Source organism: Pararge aegeria, chromosome 24, assembly GCF_905163445.1.
Source record: "Pararge aegeria chromosome 24, ilParAegt1.1, whole genome shotgun sequence".
Taxonomy (NCBI): Eukaryota; Metazoa; Arthropoda; class Insecta; order Lepidoptera; family Nymphalidae; genus Pararge; species Pararge aegeria.
In genome coordinates, this window is record NC_053203.1 from 6,518,238 (window position 1) to 6,538,714 (window position 20,477).

Below are 20,477 nucleotides of genomic sequence, written 5' to 3' on the forward strand. Positions count from 1 at the left end.
TCTCATTCCTCACTCTCATAGTCCGATTCAAATCCGGAAAGAGAACAGACGCAGTACCGAAAGCTCAACGTACACCGGCATAAACTAAGAGTTTGTTTATAGAAACACCATTCATTGGCTCGGTAAATTCAATTTGTGATTTAAGACTTGAAACCTTTATGTCTTCTTGGGTACGCGACTCTACACCGGTCTTGTCTTCCGTTATTACCTCTTTATAAAGATACTTTGAATAATTGATTTTACCTCATTTCCGACGGCGTCCTGTGTAATGATTAATTATGGCATTAGCGTCGTCGTACCGTTTTAGCGTTACCGTAAAGAAAGCTCAAGTAGGAAAATTCTCTAGAATGCTGATGATTAATTTAAGATTACTCTTTAAGGTGCTAAATGAGGTTGAAATAAATTAAACTGTTCATAATTAATCTCTGTAGTCCTTTAAAAGTAAAAAGTATACATTTATGTTAATGTTGACCATATTTCTGGTTACCCAATTTACACGATTCAATAAGTTTTTCGTATACGTATCACAAATTCGAAACAAATGTAAATATGATTGGTTATGCTAAAAGAGCTCGACGTTCATAATTTTTTTTCTGATGATAAGTTCGAGTTCGAGTTCGAGTACAAGACACGTACAGGGGAACTTTTCATCAGAAAAAAAATGAACCTGAACCTGAACATCATTTACGTTTCATATGAAGTTTTATTGTACGCATGGACGCCACTACTATACACCCATTGAATTAACACAACATACAGAATCCTCATTGAGCCACTATTGTATGCAGTGTATTGTGTCCAATAACACTGAAAACGCACACAAACATTTTCCCATTTTATGGTGAACGTTTCGAACATTTGAGGTAATTACTGTCAACGGCTAAATGGTATGGAATGGAATGTCTAACCGTTTGTTCAAGAAACCATTCTAAAGTGGAGTTGTTTTTGATGCTTCAATATTAGTCTTGTACACGGTTTCTGTATGATCTTAATTCTGTTTATAAACCTCATATCAATTTTCGTGATTTAAAGATTTCGCGTCTCGTCCGTATCTCGTACGAGGCAAGGCTCGTTCTCAGGGTGGTAACGGAAGCCTCAAAGTAGACAAAAAATGTAAGATAACTTGTATTACGCTGCATATATATACCCAATATACCTATTCTGTCGTTCCTCTAACCCCCCTATTCTATAAAAAGAACACAGCGCACAGTTCGATAGAGAAACCTTTGATGGTGCGTCAAAGGAATTGAGTTCGCCATATTGCCGTAACTGAAGCATCAATCGTCTCTGCCCCACAAATAAGGGCCGCTTTTTTCTCATCGAAAGTAACGGTCAGCGCTGTGTAACTGATTTTGAACTAGATCAAGCTCCACGGTGCCTTTTATAATGCAATCACGAAATAATATGGTTGGCTTGAATCGAGTGCTGGATTAAAAAAATGAGTATAACTTGTGATATACTTTAGGTCGAACTTTCGTTGCGACCTAGAAAATCAAACCATTGAATTAAACATAAGAAGTATATTATGATTTAGACATGCTCTTTCTGTATCTTTGGATCATTCGTTAAATAAAATTATTATTATTTTTTTTTTTTTTTAAATCCCGTCAGTTTTATCTTGTTGGGTTTTTGACGTGACAACGTCTTATAATTCGATGGAGCAGGCTGCACGCACGTAAAAACATGACGTATGCGGCGTTACCTCGCTCTGAGGCGTTTCATTTAAGGCTTGAAGTGCAAGCGAGAGCCTGGAACGACAAAGAGGCACAGTCGGCCTCCGCGTTCGACATCTGTCTCTCTCCTACTTGAGTGAGCGAAGCGTTCGCGTGGACAGCTTCTATACAATAATACATTTACATGTTATCGGCAACGATGAAGTGCAGTGAAAAATGAATGTGGTGTCAATTGTTTATAGCAACGATAATATCTATCAAACAAAAAAAATTAAAATTTTCTATTGAAAAATGCAACCATTCCATCAGTATTTTCTTACGACGTTGTCACGTTCAACTATCGTCAGTAAGCCGACTTTACAGACAACCAATTTTTTTTTAGTGAATATTAATACCATTACTGTAATATAAAACGTCTGTGTTTATAATATATTAATTTGCTCGAACAATTTGAAATGATTGAAAAACTACTTGAAACTAACTATGTTTAAGAACCACGCAAATCCGTCAAGAAACCACAAACAAATCGGTGTAAAGGTACAAAGAAAACTGATTCGATTTTATTAAAGCGTTTTGCGTTAGAAATTTCTCAATAAATAATTATCCTGACGGAATTCGATTCGAAAGTTCTAACATGAACAGCCTATAAAATGTATTGACTTAATATCCCAGTAATAACCTAATTCCGTTCCAATGAGCATGTACTTATCAATTTGCCTCATCCGATGCACTTTCTAACTGTGAACAGTATTATGTCAATAATGATACTCATTGCCTTGCTTTTTGTATAGTGTTCATGTGATTTACTGTAATGAAGCTAAGAATTTGTGATTGAGGCAATTTTTGGGTAATGAGATGACATACTGAAAGCAATTTCCTTATCCCATTCAAAGTTGTTACAAAGTAATTGAATAATGATCTGATATTCCCCCTATTTATTCAACATTTATGTACCGGGTTTCTAACTGTCATTCTAAACTGACCTTTGCAAATTGCAGTACTTTCCATTTGAGTTTTATGTTATCAAGATTCTAGATGTGCGAGATAACGGCCGAATCTCCAAATTTTGATATGTAATATCAAATATTATACCTTCGATATCTTATCTACATCTTAGACGTAATCAAGTTCAGGATCCCGTAAGTGTCGTGTCAATTATAGAGATGTATGAAATCTTTCACACTTGCTCCGGTTCCGCCTGACATACACATGACTTATGTTAGTCACTTACGGTCCTGGACGCTTCTTCAGTGCTTCGCTTATCGAATGAATTTTGAATTTGGTGTCCTGAAACTACTGAAGTTTTTCATTTATTTCAAGAAGGCCTTAATATATGCATGTTTGCTGTGTTCTACCGTAAAGAAGCCGTCAAGAAACTCAGCAGTTGCTCTCTCCCAGCATTAGCAAATACAAATTTACAATCATTATTCTACCTTCTGAGAGGTGAAGTGGTGATGCTTCTAAGCAAAATTATCATTAAGAAAATTCATCAATTGTATAGTAGCCCTGCTTTAATAAATGAATGAATGAATCCTTTCAGAATGACAAGGGTTTAGGCCGTGGATTGAGAACATTACAGAGAACTCTCAGGCATGCAGGTTTACTCACAATGTTTTCCTTCACCGTTAAAGCAAGGAATATTTAATTGCTTAAAACGCACATAACTCTGAAAATTAGGAAAGCGTCCCGCAGAGCGAACTTAGTATATATCTTAAAGGGAACCTTGTATGTAATGTATTGTGCATTATGTATTGTGCTAAATAAAAAAGTTGAAATTCAAATTGAAAGCCCAATTCCACACAACTAAGAATGGCCGCTTCTTTTTAAAAAAAGAACCTTATTATATTTTCCCGGTTATTTAAAAAAACTCTAAACAAATTATTTGGACAGCTATTGGAACTTGGAAGAGGATATGAGTTACTAATGAAAGGCCCTTTGCTGTAGATCAAATCCTACTGCACGATTAGAGCATTGTTGTCGGCTGTGGTCGCTTGAGCGTGACTTGCGCCGGCGCAGTTCCAGAGACCAGTGCCGCAATGGCGGTCTGGTGCGGTGCGCGTATTCTACCACTCGAACGTCGCGTCTACTCCATCACCCTCGTGGTTGGTTCCCTTTGATCATACCATATAGTTTTATAATTGTTTGGGTGTGCACATCTAGTGTCAATGTGTGATCTGGAATGTATCATGTGTAAAATGCTGTGTTTAATTCGCCGGTGCAATTTTTTCGTGTGACGGATTTGGATTGGATTGTTTTCCATCGATAAGTTGTTTCCTCAATCTGCTTACCTACTTTGTTAAGAGTTTAGCATTTTTGTTTTATTCTACTACAAGTTAGCCCTTGACTGCAATCTTATCTAGTGGTTAGTTGATCAGGCTATATACAGGGATAAGAGCAGGCTAATCTGTTAGGGGTGTGGCAGTTATAGTAAAATCGGTTTTTCGCTACTTCTTACCGGAACTCTAAATTATTTGACGGCACGTCTTTGTCGGTAGTGTGGAAACTAGACAAAGCAGAAACCCCTGACCAAGCCGGGCCAGCGTTAATTCAAAATCATAAATTCTTATATCTTTCATTTATAAGACCAAAGCGGTCCCGCACTGTGCCAGAAAAGGCGGCTAATACTCCATAACAAATAGTTACTCTATACCATGTATTAAAAAAATACACGATACAGAGTAGTAAAATGATCATCATATAACAAAGAGACGAGATATTGTCGGCGTTATTTGAGTTATGAACTCTATATAATATGAAATGCTCTGATAAAATTTAATAAGATTTCCCACGGGAGTTAACGCGATAAATTCTCTTGTTTCATAACATGCTTCGCTTCGTATACTTTGATATTCGATCAATTTTTTTTTTCATTATACGAAAGACACGAGTTTATGTTTTTGATTCATTAATTGGATTCGAAAAGACGAATGTAGGTCAAATGATGAATTACCGAAATTCCTTTAAAGTACCCATTTATGCTAGAAACACGAGCGTATCTCTCATGTCATGCTTTTAGATTAGGCGGTTTAATATGTGTATGTCAGCAAAGAAAATTATAATTTCAGCAATACCTACTTAATTTCATTTATGACAGATGTCAACATCTTAATGTTTATAGGTCGTGACTGAAATTCATTTTTATGCTATTTATTAACAAAGATAACGTAGAATAATTCATGTACTAAATAAAACTAAGAATATATGCCTAAGACCCTAGCGGTATTAGCTGTTTGAATGTCTAAACAAACTCTTTGGCCGAGACAGCTCTAGGTTCACCAGTGGACTCGTCAGCCCTGTTTTGAGAATTCCGTAGAAAAAGTTCGAGACCCCGATCCCCACAGTCCCAAAGTGCCTACTCAAAATACACTGAAATGAAACTGCTATCAAGGTTTTTATGTAAGTGCCTCTTGGACTGCTCCGTCGCCTGAATATGTGATGCAGCTAGGGTATCGACATACGTGGCATATCAAACAAGTGACCTTCCCAACTTCCAAGGAACGAGCTTCATACCATCAGGTCTCTAGCCATCTCACCCCTCCAAACCAAAGAGTTGTACTTCTAATACAGCTGGCTGGATCGGTAGCAAGAGATCCTGTCCAAATTTAATGTAATACTTACTATATATTTTCTAGGACGATCCAAGCTTTGTCAAAAAAATATATTAGTTGTAGTAATATAAAAAACAGAAAAATCTGACTTTTAATGGAGACCCGTGCCCAGTAGTGGGCCGCTAACGGGTTGTCGATGATGATTTTCCTTTGGCTACTTTTGCCTTTTAACTACGCCATTAGAATGATATATAATATGTATTCAACTATAATCAAGTGTGAGATTCTTAGAATGCCTAACTCAATAAGTTTAATCTCGTTCTACAATAATAGGATTTTTTCATCTTCTTGTTATTGGAAGTACTTAACTAGAAACTGCGTTAGGCAGTACGCCTTGGCAATTCGAAGGTAGTTGTACTTGTGGCGCCGACCTGGTTATCTTAGAGGAAATCGATTGACTCCGGCTTAAATTGGTAACTGTTTATCTCTTTACGTGTTGTTGTTCATCTTAGTTTTGCTATGAGACGCCCTTAGGATTCGAAATTGCTGTTATATTACTATTCTATGGTATTCTAATATTACTATACTATACCGTCTATATATATATATAAACAGGATTTTCTTTTAGTGGGCTTCTTTTCAAGTGTTATACATAAATGGAGTTTAATAAACACATTTGTTATTTTTTTGTTTTACTTTAGGAACCGCTGTAGTAAACCATAGGACCACGCCGCGCGCGGAACACATCGTAATATGACCACTTTGATGTTATTTATTGTGTACCTATTAGGAATAGCCACGATTTGCTTATTTTATGCTCAGCCAATTAAAAAAAAAATTAAGGAACTGTTAATGGAAACATTAAGGATACAGAACGAATAAAAAAATTCGCACTAGAAAATAAATTGATATAGATATTTGGTTTATTGTTTGTAACTAATGTTTTTTACCTGTATTTTAAAGGCTAAGACTTTGAAACTTTCATCCCTAAGAGAGTAAAAATAGGCTCTGAAATTTTGTGCGAGTCTGTAATTTTTCGATCTATATCGATGAATATATGTATTAAGGGTGCCAATGATATAGTTTAAAGAATATTTCAGAAGTTATAAATCCACTCCCAGAGCGGTTAAATAGGGGATTAAATTTTACTCAGGAAATACAAGTACGATTTTAAAAATCTTTTTCGCATTTGGGAGCCAGTTCAGGGGTAGTTAAAGCGCAGGCGGGCTACGCAACGCGGTAGTTTGAGGTATATCAAACAAAAGTTGCAGTGAATCGTTAGACTCTCTTAAGAGGTGGTCTTTATATAATTCACGTATACTGTATCCTATTCAGACAATCGATACAATTTGTTGAAAAAAAGCAGTTTAAGAAACCAGTAGACACTAGGAATGTGTGAACAAGTGATGCATTGCTAATCGATCTATTAATTTACATGCGTAACAACTCCTTCATGACTCTTACTTCGAAAATGAATCGTAAATTGCGTGGCACTTCCAACATAAATTATATTTGTTGAAATTCCAATCTCGTATTTACTGTAAATTGTTTAATTGACACATAAATCATTTTTATTGAGGAACCAAGTGAATCGCAGTCAATTTCGTTAAGTGAATCAACAAGGAAGGGTGTTAATAGGGGAATTGTGATGACGGCTAGCGATTGCGTGGTGTAGCTAAACTGGCTTATTACACTGGTTTAGACATTGATAACATAAGATCGTAACTCGATGAAATACCTTGAGATTTTTGGTAGGGTAGACAAGCAAAGCATATTATAGTAATACCTATACCTTGTCACATAAACCCTGTATGGTTTAAGACGAGGTGAGTTACCGTTGTTTTAGAAATAAAAACTGCTTATTTCGTCAAATTAAACTATTATAAAAGAAATCATTTACTGACTGCCCTTCTTTAGGCAAGTAAATAGGCTTATAAAGGATTGCAATAGACAATAAAGCATCTCACTGATGCTTAATGGTAGAGGGAAAAAAACCCTGACTGCCCCTATTTTAACATACATTCGTTTAAGTAGATGTAGTTTCGGATATCTAAAGGGTCTCTAATCTCTACTCTGTATTGACTCTACAATTGAGAAATTATGGAGGCAATCAGACTTGATTGCGTGTTAAAAATTCAGTTTTTTACCGCATTTTTTTTACGACGGCGTCGCGTAACATACATTTAAAAATTCAACTCATACCGTATTTTTATGACCACTTGTAAAAGACAGTTTGAAAGCCATCCGTGCTATTTTGAATTTATAATAAAGCGAACAGAGCACGAGAGTTTTTTCTTTTATCTTTTGGTTTTAGCACCAGATTTTTATAAGAAAATGTCTTAGGTTGTGTAGGTGTATCTAGGTTTTAAAAAGTAAGTTGGTATGTGCAAAATATAAATATAACGTTACGAAACGTGTTTCGATGAAAAAAACGCTGAGTCAACCGCTTTTACTAGTGATTGTACTAGGGTGTCTTGTCGACTGTTCTGGGCTCTAAAACCCGATGCAATACAAACATAAACAAAATGAAAATTCTCTTTAGCGCCCCGGCAAGCTGCTGGGGTTTTGGTAGACGTCCGGGAAGTATACACAAACTAGCAAGCTTTTAGTTCTGGTAATACCCACAAGGACGTAAAGCTAAAGGTAGCCGTAAAGCTTTTCCGGTACGCCAAAAAATAAAAGGTGTCGTATCGACTGGTCTGTTTTCGAGAACCGAACTGAACCAAATAAAAAACCATCAAGTTTCATCTTTTACAAAGATATAACTAACTTTGTATATTAAAAATGTCCTCTTTGTCCACAGATAGACCCCAACACAGCATTTCTGCGCGCGGCCCGCGGCGGCCAACTTGACACAGTCGTCGATTTGCTCGACTCCGGAGCTGTCAAAGACATTAACACATGTAATTCGGTGAGTTGTTTCTCTTATTTCTTTTAAATATAAAGATGACTACATATTACCCGCGTTTATTACGGTATTTTATAAATTTCGCGGGAACCGTTTATTTTCCTGGGAAATTGCCTTTATTGCTTCCCATCCTTTTGCTATGCCAAAAATACAGTTGGTTGCTTAGTGAGGGCAAACAAACACACTTTCACATTTATAATATTACGTAAGGATAAGTAGATGATGGTTCAGTCTAAGGTGGAGTACGTTTGCCTAAAAGTTGCCACATCATCGTCATCATGTCAACCAATTCTTCTTCTTTTTCTTCTTCTGGACTGTGGACAAGGTCTTGTGCCGCTTTGTTCAGTTGTTTCAGTTGCCTTTTCACTTTTAATTTGAAGGAACATATATTGTATGCAAGACTTTAGCTCTTTATGATTCCGGACCATGTAGTACTACCTATATTTCTTCCTCCAAGCAGCATTCCCGAATTCCTTTAAAGACGTTTGGAATACTAAAAAGACTCATATCCTATAAATTGCCAACAGTAGATATATCTCGTCAGGCTTGCTCAATAAATTACGATCAATATTACAAATATCATATTTCCGGGCAGGCAATATTGCGAATATCCAATTCTAACTCGTATGCAATACTCCGTTAGCCAGTCACCATGAGTATTCCGTCTAGTTGCTAGAGTAGCAGCTAGTAGTCGATGCGAATACTAAGTAGAAACGGGTCACCTATTAACTCAGTCTCGTCTCTTGGGAACGGTTTCAACAATATTATTGTACGCAGGAGTGCGTCTATTGAAATTAATAGGTACTTTGGTCTGTTAAAGTGTATCTAGTAATAATCAGGTATATTTACTACTAGCGTATGCCCGCGTTTGTTTAGCTTTTTAAAGAATCTATGCAATAATTCCCAAGATCAGTTTTGCTACTAAGCTGTTTAAAAAAAAACTCGGGTGAACCCGACGAGGTTCGTTATGAGTATTATCACAAGGCACGGATCTCCTCCCAGACTGAAAAGGGTTTAGGCCGTAGTCTACCACGCTGGTAATTTTTATGTGGGTATGCCAATAATTAAAACAATTAATCAGTTCTCATCAAGAGTTTGAATTAGAACACAACCTTTGAGAAAATAATAGAGAACTCTCAGGCGTGCAGTTTTCCTCACGATGTTTTCCTTCACCGTTACAGCAATTGATATTATATTGCTTAGAACGCACGTAACTTAGAAAAGTTAAGAGGTGCGTGCCAGGGTTCGACTCGGTCTCCCGAAAGTGAAGCCGAAGTCCTAGCCGCAAGGCTGTCACCGCTTTTGAAGAACATTATGCACGTGAAACTACTTGATCTAATTCTGTGAGTATCACATTTCTCCGTACGCAATTTTGCAATATATCCAATATAATATATATGCAATATTCAAGTAGCCTGTCACCATAAGTACTTACTCGCATGCGATGTTCTAGTTGCCGGACTAACAGCTAGCAGTCGCTATGAATACCAAATAGAACTGGGTCACGTATTAACTCAGTCTTGTCTCTTCGGATCTGAACGATTCGACTTAAATACAGTTTTTTTTATCTCCTGTAAGCCCTTAGTTGCAGGGCTTGCACAGGCAGGAGACAAAAATTACATACCCCGATTATATTCCCTGACAGCACGGTTAGCATGGCCAGGGGACAATTATCTTCCCGGGGAAAGGATACAAGTTGATTTTCTCTCACAGCTCTATCAACACTCTGAGCATCGGCGCTGAAGTGGAAATAATATTCAAATAATATGTTTCATAATAATCAGGTGTAAACTTTTCCTAATCCATTTTCCATGTGCATTAAGCAGGTTGACACGTTATTGATTTCCCTTGTCGGGGGATTTAATTTTTGTTTCCTGCCCGTGCTAGCCCGGCAGAGGATATAATTAAGGTGATATAAATAAGGCGATAATTAAGGTACCTGCTAGCTAAGAGTTGATAAAGCTGTGGGAATATATATTTTTTTTTATCTTTTTCCTGGGGAGTCAATTGCCTACTGCCCATGCTAGCCGTGCAGGTGGTAACTGATAAAACAGTCTAAGATGGTAGCGGGCTAATGGCAATTGATATGGCATTATGGCATATTGTAAGGCCAAGCAGATGGCCCCCCGGATGGTAAGTCGAAAATAATCGCGTATAAACAGAACAACAGTTCGGACGGCATGCAAGGATCAAGTCCTAAAAAGTGCCGTCTTGTGTCCTTGAACCTGAGGCGTAGGTGCCTGAAATTCGGCTGCAACCACACTCATTGGATCGGAAAACAACAATGACGGCAGAAATAAACATGGCGGTAGTATTTCTCCGGACGAGCTCTATCTCCAAAAGCTCTACTGAAGACCGTTAAAGCTCAGCGCTAATTGAAAGAAAGACGGAAAGAAAAGTTGTATTTTTGTCACATTTTTGTGTAAAATGTTACATTTGTGTCATAAAATTGTTAAAGTATAAAAAAAAAATGTGTGACAAAGGAGCTGGATCAGTATAGCTGCATACTAAAACGCGCAGCACTGGTTTTCAGCCAGCCCCATTATCTTCGTCGTCACTGAATCCTCGCGACTAAACAATAACAAAATGTATCCCTTTTTTTGTATCTTATTTTATTTTAATTAATATTTTTTACAGTGATCTTCGTTTCATTCATTAGTGGTTAAGATATGTTATTGTTCACGAAATAAAATAAATAAAAAAAAAAAAAAAAAATCATGAAAAAGGACAATGACATAGAATATAATATATAAACAAACAAACAACAAAAAACAACTGCTAGCCCAGACAACTGCCTGGAGAGTTGTGAACGCACTTGGCGGTTAGGTTAACTTTTACTCTGTCATTACTGAGTTGCGATACTAGGAAACGTCTCTAAGTCGAGCTTCTGAAAAGTACAGATCTCTTCAGAAGCGATACGCCGCATCTTACGTATCGATGGGATACCAAAGGAAGGATATTGCATACATTAAAGCTATTAAATAAAACGAATGATTGCGCGCACTTTGTTTACAGCACTCTACTGCACTATTTCCATTTTCATTGGATAATAAACTACGTCCGCGTGTGTTCAGTAATTCAGACATTCAGTGTCACACAGATCCGTATCGTCCTGCGTTGTACGCTACATCTGTGTCACGGTTGTGTTTTGTGTGCCGTATCGAAAATCACACATGTGCTGCACAATAAACATTGTGCATTCGCCGGTTTATTGTTCTTCAGTTTGTATGGAAGATTTTTACGTTTGCATATGTCCTTCTATCTAGCTCGTTGGTTGAGTGGTTAGAATAACGTTTACGAGATCCTGATTTCCCGGGTATTTCAAACATCGTTAGGAATTGGGTATTAAAGTAAATCCTGACGAGAAATCTAGGTCCAGCTTTGTACGTCCTACGGTAAAGATGATGTCATCATTATCATTATGTAACCTCATAGTTACATTACATAAGCAAACACTTTTTGCAATAAATAGCTACAGTTATTTCTTCCCAAATAATTTCAAACTGCCATTGTAAACTAAATTAGTTTACTATTAGACGAACGAAAGAAATCCACGCAAAAACTCTTCATTGATGTTATTTAATCGAAGTTACTTTTTGCATGTAGCAGTAATTGATCTAATGTGAGAAGCTGTGAAATTAATTTTTGTATATTCTATGCACAGATTAAAAGAAACATGTAGACGGAGCTATTGGGAATGAACAAGTTTTTTTATAAACTCCTTTAAATAAAGGCTTAAGACACGGACTGCATTAGAACAGCACATCAGCTGAAAATTTGCTGTTTGGATGCAATTTTTGTGCGGTTGGCATAACTGCATCAAAACCGCAAACCGACTGCGCAGTCCGTTTGCCGCCACAATGCCGCTTGCCGTCGTTCGAAATGCACATCCATTTCGAACGACGCGACGGCACGTTGACTGCAGCTAGCTGCTTGTTTGTTACGCATTCCTAATGCTGAATGAAAAATCAACTTGAGGCATATAATTAAATAACATAAGCTTTCTTTTGAAATGGTGATATAAGGAAGCCGAAGTCTTACCCTCTAGGCTAGAGGGTAAGACTTCGACCCTCCTTTCTGGTGACTGATTTCGATCCCCAGCACGCACCTCTTAACGTTTCTTTTAGTTATGTGCGTTGTAAGCAATTTAATATCAGATGACGATCAATTTAAATCGACGGACGATTAGCGCAGCCCGCAGGCGTGCATCTAAGAACTCCTTTGCGTTAGCAGGTCATGAAGCTTATCGTACTTTACAGTAAACGCCGCAAAAGCGTTTCATCGATTACAATGAAAATGCGTGCTGATGACGTCATCTTAATAACAATGTGCGAGTATTTACATATAAACTTTGCGTTCAAGCTTTTCAAAACTCGATCCGATTGGCGTTATAATAATCTATTTTTCTTAGTTTCGCAATGATGTACAGTGTACGCGTCTATCATTTACCTCATGTCTATGATACCATTGGATAGAAGCAGGCATTACTTTGCGGAATTCCATGATATATTATGAAAATTAAGCTTAATTTGCCATACTCCGCAAAAGCAGGAGAATCTGTATGGTGTAATTAATCATTTCTTCAATACTTATACTCCACACCAAACAGATCTTCGGCAATGTACCCTGCACGCACGTTTTGCTCCGAAACCGGAGCATCCTCAGGAGATGTTGACTTTACAAAGACAATATATAAATTGAAGAAATTAATAATTTCACCATACAGATTCTCCTGCTTTTCGCAGAGTAAAGCAAATTAAGCTTTATGTTTCATAATATATCTATGACCCTATGCCAGCAGCAGCTAGTTAATAAAAAAAAGCTAAAATCGGTTCAGTAGTTTCGGAGTTTACCCCGGACAAACATCGTGATACTGGAATTATCTATTATGTAAAATAGATTCTTATTTGCAATACTAAACTATATCTACTTGTTACACTTTATTATTACAAGTGACCTTCAGTGGAATGATATGGTACGGTCCAGTGCTTAATGCAGAGGATATTTTTTCAAGTTACATGACTTGCGTATATAGGTAACGCGGCGAAATACCTATCCGGGTGACGACACTGCACTGAGTGTCGAGAACCATTTGCTCTAAGCCATTTTCGGACCACAAAATACCTATGTTTTTTTGTGTGTTTGTTGGTTTTTTTTTTCACGTAGCAATTTCGCATTTAAGAGTCTTATTTCATAATATGGATATGACATCCAACGTAAACAGGCTCTGGGTTGAAAACTTTAACGTACAGTGTTACCGAAAATAAACATACAGCAATCAGGTTATAATACCCCATTTTGTTTTTTTTGGAAAAGCTTTATGGCTACCTCCGGTCCTTGGACATCAGGTCCAGATCCTAAACCTAACATAATAAGTTATTACGGTTGTTTAAAATCCCGTGGGAACCGTTTGTTTTCTTGGTATAAAAAGCAGCCTATGTTACTGTCCGTCCTTTTATTTATTGATTAATTAGTACGGACAAATCCACCTACACTAATTAACGATTTCGTTATTATTCTTATCATACTTATAAACTACATAAACAATATGTACTTATGTATTTAAAATTAGGGTAGAAAAGAGAGAAATACTTATAATAATGGTAAAAACAATAAAATTAATTTTGAATAACTCTATCCCAATAATCCATCAACAAATGGCGGTAAGTGATGATGCCGTCTAAGTAGGTAGTGGGCCCCAACCTGATGTAGGGAATATAGCATTTATTATAAACCCATACCCCCTTATCGGTTACCACGCGACATCGTACCGGTATGCTAAATCGCTTAGCGGCACGCATTTGTCAGCAAGGTTGTAACTAGCGGCGGCGGAAGCCAGACCTGAACAGAGAAAATTCAAAAATAAAAAATTCCCTACCGGGAATCGAACCCGGGACCTGCAACTTAAAACCACAGCGCTCACCACTGCGCCATATAGTTCGTAGAAATAAATATATTTTTAAATCAACTCTGATTCCTTGTTTACAGAACGGACTCAACGCTTTACACTTAGCTGCCAAAGATGGTCACATTGCAGTTGTAGAAGAGCTAATAAAGCGCGGCGCGGTCGTCGACGCGGCCACAAAAAAAGGTAATCTTTCATTCATTCCGTTTCATTATGGTTCATAGAACCACCTACCTACCATAGTCCCATCTATAGGAATGAGTAGTCATAGCCTTCTAACATAAAAGTATATCAATATATAATATACTTAATTCAAGCTGCGCGGCTATATATATAAGTCTATACTTATAATAATTATAATACTAGACTAAGTTACAATTGTAAGTTGTTTTAGTTGCCTAATAAAATAAATAAATTAATATACACGGGCGGAAATCAGTTTTAACCTTTTATAAGCACCCAAATCTCGAGTGACTCATCTGCAGCGTTTTAACGTCCGACTGCTGGTAACAGGCCTCGCCTCTCATAACTTTAGTTTTTGAGCATAGACCCACACGCTGTTCCAATGCGGGTTGGTGGGCTTTAACATCTTTTATCACAAGCAAGTGATAATAACCGGGATCGACGACGGCTCAGCGTGATATCTGAGGCACGCCGGTTAACAGCGCTATTTCCCCTACTCCGGGCTGGTGCTGAATTCTTTAACAGAAACAATACTAAGCAATTCTTGAATCGACCCGGAATTCGAGCCTAGGATCTCTCGATCCATAGTTAAGCATGCTAAACAGTAGACCACCTGGTAGGTAGTTTGTCCCCTATTGTTTTTTACATTCTAATTATTGTGATCATCAGACCTTAATTGAACTAAACAGTGCCTATATAGAAATTAATAAGTACCTAGAGCAATTGAATAATAAGTGAAGAAACTGATACACCAGCCATTTTGATCTCAGGTTGGCTTACACAGATAAAATGTACCTAAATAGTACCTATTAAAACTCCAAATGCAATATGAAAATCTCGTCGAAATTCCAGTCAAAATTGTACGTCACACATATAATTAATTAGGCGATGCAGTTACATACAAATTGTTAAAGGAATCCCGAAGTCGCGCAATAACAGTGCGTGGATGGTATAATAATTGAACTTCGTTACTCGCAGGAAACACAGCGCTTCACATAGCATGTCTCGCCGGCCAAGAATCCGTAGCGCAGGCGCTGCTTGGCGCAGGCGCAAAGGCGGACGCGCAATCCGCGGCGGGATTCACCCCTCTGTACATGGCCGCGCAGGAAAACCACGCGGGATGTGTCAAAATGCTACTAGCAGCGGGGGCCAGCCAGACCCTCGCCACTGAGGTAAGCATTGCCTACCTTCATTATTATCAATCCACACGGCACAGGTCTCCCAAATAAAGAAGGGTGCAGCGGTCTCCACATTACTAAACTAGATGGCGTCATAAACATCCCGGATCGCGCTAACGAAGTGTTCACAAAAATGGACCATATATACCACTTGAAAAGATGAATGGATGGCCCTCGGTCCCGTGCACGATCACCCGCTCGGAGGTAGATCTTCCTATTGTTACGGTCGAGCACCCCACCATAGCTCCCGTACAAAGGCTTAGCCCTTAGTCCACTACATTCGCCAATCGCGGATTGGTAGACTTCACATACAGTGACGTGCACTTCATACATGCACAAAAGCACTGCCTACCCTAAAATTGCAATTATACAATTTTCCTGCTGTATGCATACCCTGGCAAGAAATCTAGTGCACGCCATTATTCACTTTTTTTAATTGTGTAGATCTCTCAGGCATACAGATTTCGTCACGAGGATTTCCTTCAGCGTTAAACCGAGTTTTTGCTTGTCATTTCCCATGACCTCGTTAAGGTCTTAGTTTCGGTCGAGATCGAGGCGTATAAACCCATATATCAGCTTTAATATAGGGACAATACAAAGAAATCTATAATTAAATGTTGTATACATTAAAACTTACATCTAACTGAAATAGTTAATAAACTTATATTGTGACTAACGTTTGGTAATAATTTTAAGAGAGCCAGTCAGAATTTCATAAACACATTGGAGTCGAGATAACTGAATAATAACAGCAATGGTAATTATTACTGATTTGATGTTGAATAATCGCAATCGCTATAAATTTTGCCTTTCTGCAATTTCACAAAGAATTGATTAAATTGGCCGTGGGTTCGATTCCCACTACTGGAAAATATCTGTGTGATGAGCATGAATATTTTTCAGTGTCTGGTTGTTTATATGCATATTTTAAGTATTTATGTATGTTATTCATAAAAATATTTATCAGTTATCTTAGTACCCATAACACAAGCTACGCTTACTTTGGGGCTAGATGGCGATGCGTGTATTGTCGTAATATATTTATTATTTATTTATTTATCGCCATCTAGCCCCAAAGTAAGCGTAGCTTGTGTTATGGGTAATCAACATAAATACTTATAACACAAATAATCACCCAGACACTGAAAAACATTCATGCTCATCAAACAAACATTTTCCAGTTGTGGGAATCTTACCCACGGCCTTGACTCAGAAAACAGGGTCGCTGCCCACTACGCCAATCGGATGTGTGTATATTGTCCTAGTATATTTATTTATTATTTAAATCATAATTCATCATGAACGTATATTTGCAGGATGGCTTCACACCCTTAGCGGTGGCGATGCAACAAGGTCACGACCGAGTGGTGGCCGAACTACTGGAGTCAGACACGAGGGGCAAGGTGCGGTTACCGGCGCTACACATTGCAGCTAAGAAGAACGATGTTAAAGCTGCTACACTGTTACTCGAAGTAAGTACTTTATTTTCTTTTTTAAGTTTTTTTTCATAGTTTACTAGCGTACCCAGCCCGCTTCGCCGGGCTACATTTTGCTTTATTTTATTTAAACAATAAACTGACATCATTAAATTTATAATAAAAGCTGTATTTGACAGTTCAACAATAGGAGTGCTCCGATCGTCACCAAACTTTACAGGATTACTTGTCAGGTCAATCCGGATATTCCCTGAAAGTTTCATTGAAATCGGTCCGGCCGTTTCGGAGCCTATACGCAACATACCCACACACTTTCTCTTGTATATATAAAGATAGAAGATAATTGATGGACCTAAAAGATAGCCCACAGTTGCGTGTGCTAAAAAAATAGGGAGATTATGGCCAGGTATTAACTTCTTTGATAGTCTAGTAAAGGCCATTATTCTATTTTCAAGACACTATTAATAACCTATCAATGAGGATAAAAACTATGATTTGTTGATGTATTTAATATAATCATCGTGTTTAACATAGATAAAATGCTGTAATTCCCTATACATGGTATGCAGATGGAAGAAAATCTCCACTACGAGTTATAAAAAAAATAAGGATAGGCATTGTAAGAGTTATAGAAAGCCTACCCTAGTATTTATAACTCGTACTGGAGATTTTCTTCATTTTATATTATCTGCATACCCTGTGCATACCCTCTATGCACGCCACTGATAGCCCACCTGATGGTAAGTGCAAAACTATCGCGTATAAACAGAGCAACACGTCGCAGGGCATGCAAGGAATACATCCTGTATACAGAAGTACCTCATGATAGTTTGTGTTACCATTGTAGATGCATTCTTGATGTTTTTTTTAATGTAAATCAATCTTTCAAGAAGATCAATTAATAAGAAAGTCAATGCCGTTTACAGAACCCAGACCCGAAGTGGTCTGGATTTTATTAAACGATTTTTTTTTCTCTGAAAAGTGACGAGAGTTAAAAAAAGGTAATTTCACGAAAGAGAAAGAGTCGGTGGCGTGCAAACAGGGTATGCACTAAGCGGGAAGAGAATATAGAAAAAAAAAATCTTTCGGAGAAGATTTAAGGGCAGTAGTCGAAGTTTCCACATTTAGCGCCCATTGATTGATCGCCAACGTAACCCCAATAAAATAACCCTTAGCGCTTGTCTTTGAAAGCCCCTCTGGCAAATCGCCAAAAATATTTTTATGCAGGAAATCCAAGCTTAATCAATACAATTTTACTCATGAAAGAAATATTTTTGTTCTCTATTCAAAGCATATGTAATGAAACTGTTCAGGCGATTTTTATACTTGAACCAGTGGTCATTATTCGTACTCGATTAAACGGGTTTGGTAAATACCATCATCATGAACCCATAAGCGGTCCACTAAAGGGCACGAGTTCTATTTCAGAAGGGCTTAGGCTGTTGTTCACCACGCTGGCCAAGTGCGTTAGACTTCACACGACCTTGGGAGCGTTATGGAGAACTCTCAGACATGCAGATTTCCCCCAATATTTTCCTTTACCCAGCAAGTCTGTGCCCAGCAAGCGTAGTGTTTCGCTCCGAAACCGGAGCATCCTTAAAAGATGTTGACTTTACAATGAATCATTGTTAAGAATTGTTAAGAATTATCTTAACAATTTGCCAATCTGTTTGCACTATCCCGTTTTCTCTAATATGTTTCTTCAACCAAAGGTTGTCTGGAGGAGATCGCTTCAAGCGATTAGGCCGCCTTTATGCATATGTATATTATAGTTTTTTTTTTGTCAATCTGGTTTTATATTTGTATGTGCAATAAAGACTTTTTCTTCTTCTTCTTTTTCTGTTTGATGTGGAGTATAAGGATAGAAGAAATTATAAATTACACCAAACAGATTCTCCTGCTTTTCGCGGAGTATAGCAAATTAAGCTTAATTTCCATAATAAGGACATTAAAAGGCTGATGATAATAATAATGATGATGTTGATGATGATTTAATCCTTACCAAAATTATAAATGTGAAAGTTTGTTTGTTTGTGTGTCCTTGACGTTACTAAGCCATCAATGAACTTATTTTTTTGCATAGAGCTAGTTCAAAGTGCGGATATTGGAGAGGAATATAGGCTACCTTTTATCCTAGGAAAGCAAACGGTTCCCACGGGATTTTGTGTAAAACCGTTATGGTTTATATGTAAAAGCGGACGAAGATCGTGGGCAATGAATAAATTTGAGTGTTTTAAAATTAAATTTCAGAACGAACACAACCCAGATGCATGTTCAAAGTCGGGCTTCACTCCCCTCCATATCGCAGCGCACTATGGGAACGTGGGAGTGGCCAAGGCTCTGCTGCAAGCGGGCGCGGACCCCGGCAGGGCCGCCAAACACAACATCACTCCGCTACACGTGGCCAGCAAGTGGGGGCAGTTGACTATGGTCGACTTATTGGTGGAAAACGGTGAGCATTCTTTCATTCCAGGATTATATACCAATTGCATTGCCAATCTTTGCAAAAAGACTACAAGCAAGCGTGGACCTCGGTAGGGCTGCCAAACATAACATCAAATCATTCTTTATTACATCAAAAGTATTTGTGTATATATAGGTATATATGCAAATATATATGTTTATTTTTATGCACCACCTACCTCTCTTATTGAGCTGTGTTATACGTCATTGCTTGCCTGGAAGAGATCGATGTAGAAGTAACGCTGACGTCAGACGTCTGTGTAGTTTCCGCTATTTAAAAATAATGTTCGTAAGTATATGTTATATACTCCACGCTTCTTGACTAATACGCCAGCTAGTTGCAAATATCAAAATCAATTAGGATTATTTATTTCCAATATTCAACAGTTTGAAAAAAAAAAGTTTTTCTAAAATCTCAATATATACTTGTTATATTGAAATTTTCTGACTATTGCGACGTTCTATAATATTCAATGACAAGGTTATAATGATATGTGCTGATCTAACCTTAAATTTTCTACTCTCAATTATTCTACTAAACAAATGAAAATATTTATAAAATGTGAAAGTGATATTAATGAATTTTAAATTGAATATAAAATGAAAAAGTGAATATTAAATGAAATGGCGGAGTCCCAGGAACATTTTACTCTTTCGATTTTGAGATGCCTTACTATAGGTACGAACCGGCGTCAGTTCTTAAAAATAGCAGTGAATTGCTCCACGTGGATCGAACGATTAACACTGACAGGTATATTACAGCTAATAAACCTGATATAGTGCTAGTCGATCGATCAGTGCGCCGTGCAAAAATTGTAGACATTACTATTCCACATGACGATAATCTGGTGAAAGCTGAAAAGGAAAAAGTATCTAAATACTTGGACCTTGCTCACGAGATTACCGCCATGTGGAATGTTGAGTCGACCGTTGTTGTTCCGATTGTCGTTTCAGTCAATGGTCTTCTCGCGAAAAGCTTCGACCAACATCTTAAGAAGCTTTCGCTTGGTTGTTGGATCAAGGGTCAGATACAGAAGGCATTAGTCCTTGAAACGGCGCGTATTGTGAGGAGGTTCCTCACTCTGGAGCCCTGAACGCCGGTTGCTTGGGCATTCAAAGGCCCCGCAAGCGGAGGGTGGATGTTTATAGTTGTTTTATAGATTTTTTTCAAAGCATTGCTAAG

At 37.7% G+C, this 20,477-nt stretch overlaps 1 protein-coding gene across 6 annotated transcripts in view; it reads left to right on the top strand.

Annotated features, from left to right (window-relative positions):
* Positions 1 to 20,477, top strand: part of LOC120634575 (ankyrin-3-like) — a 205,935-nt gene that overhangs the window by 68,922 nt on the left and 116,536 nt on the right. For 5 of the 6 annotated variants that reach the window (XM_039905277.1, XM_039905280.1, XM_039905282.1 and 2 more), the window contains exons 2-6: positions 8,025 to 8,132; positions 14,118 to 14,220; positions 15,196 to 15,389; positions 16,712 to 16,867; positions 19,082 to 19,283. In XM_039905277.1, coding sequence (XP_039761211.1) covers positions 8,025 to 8,132; positions 14,118 to 14,220; positions 15,196 to 15,389; positions 16,712 to 16,867; positions 19,082 to 19,283 — 763 coding nt within the window. Of the gene's footprint in view, positions 1 to 3,709; positions 3,776 to 8,024; positions 8,133 to 14,117; positions 14,221 to 15,195; positions 15,390 to 16,711; positions 16,868 to 19,081; positions 19,284 to 20,477 lie in introns of those variants that run through there. The other variant, XM_039905279.1, reaches the window with a different exon arrangement.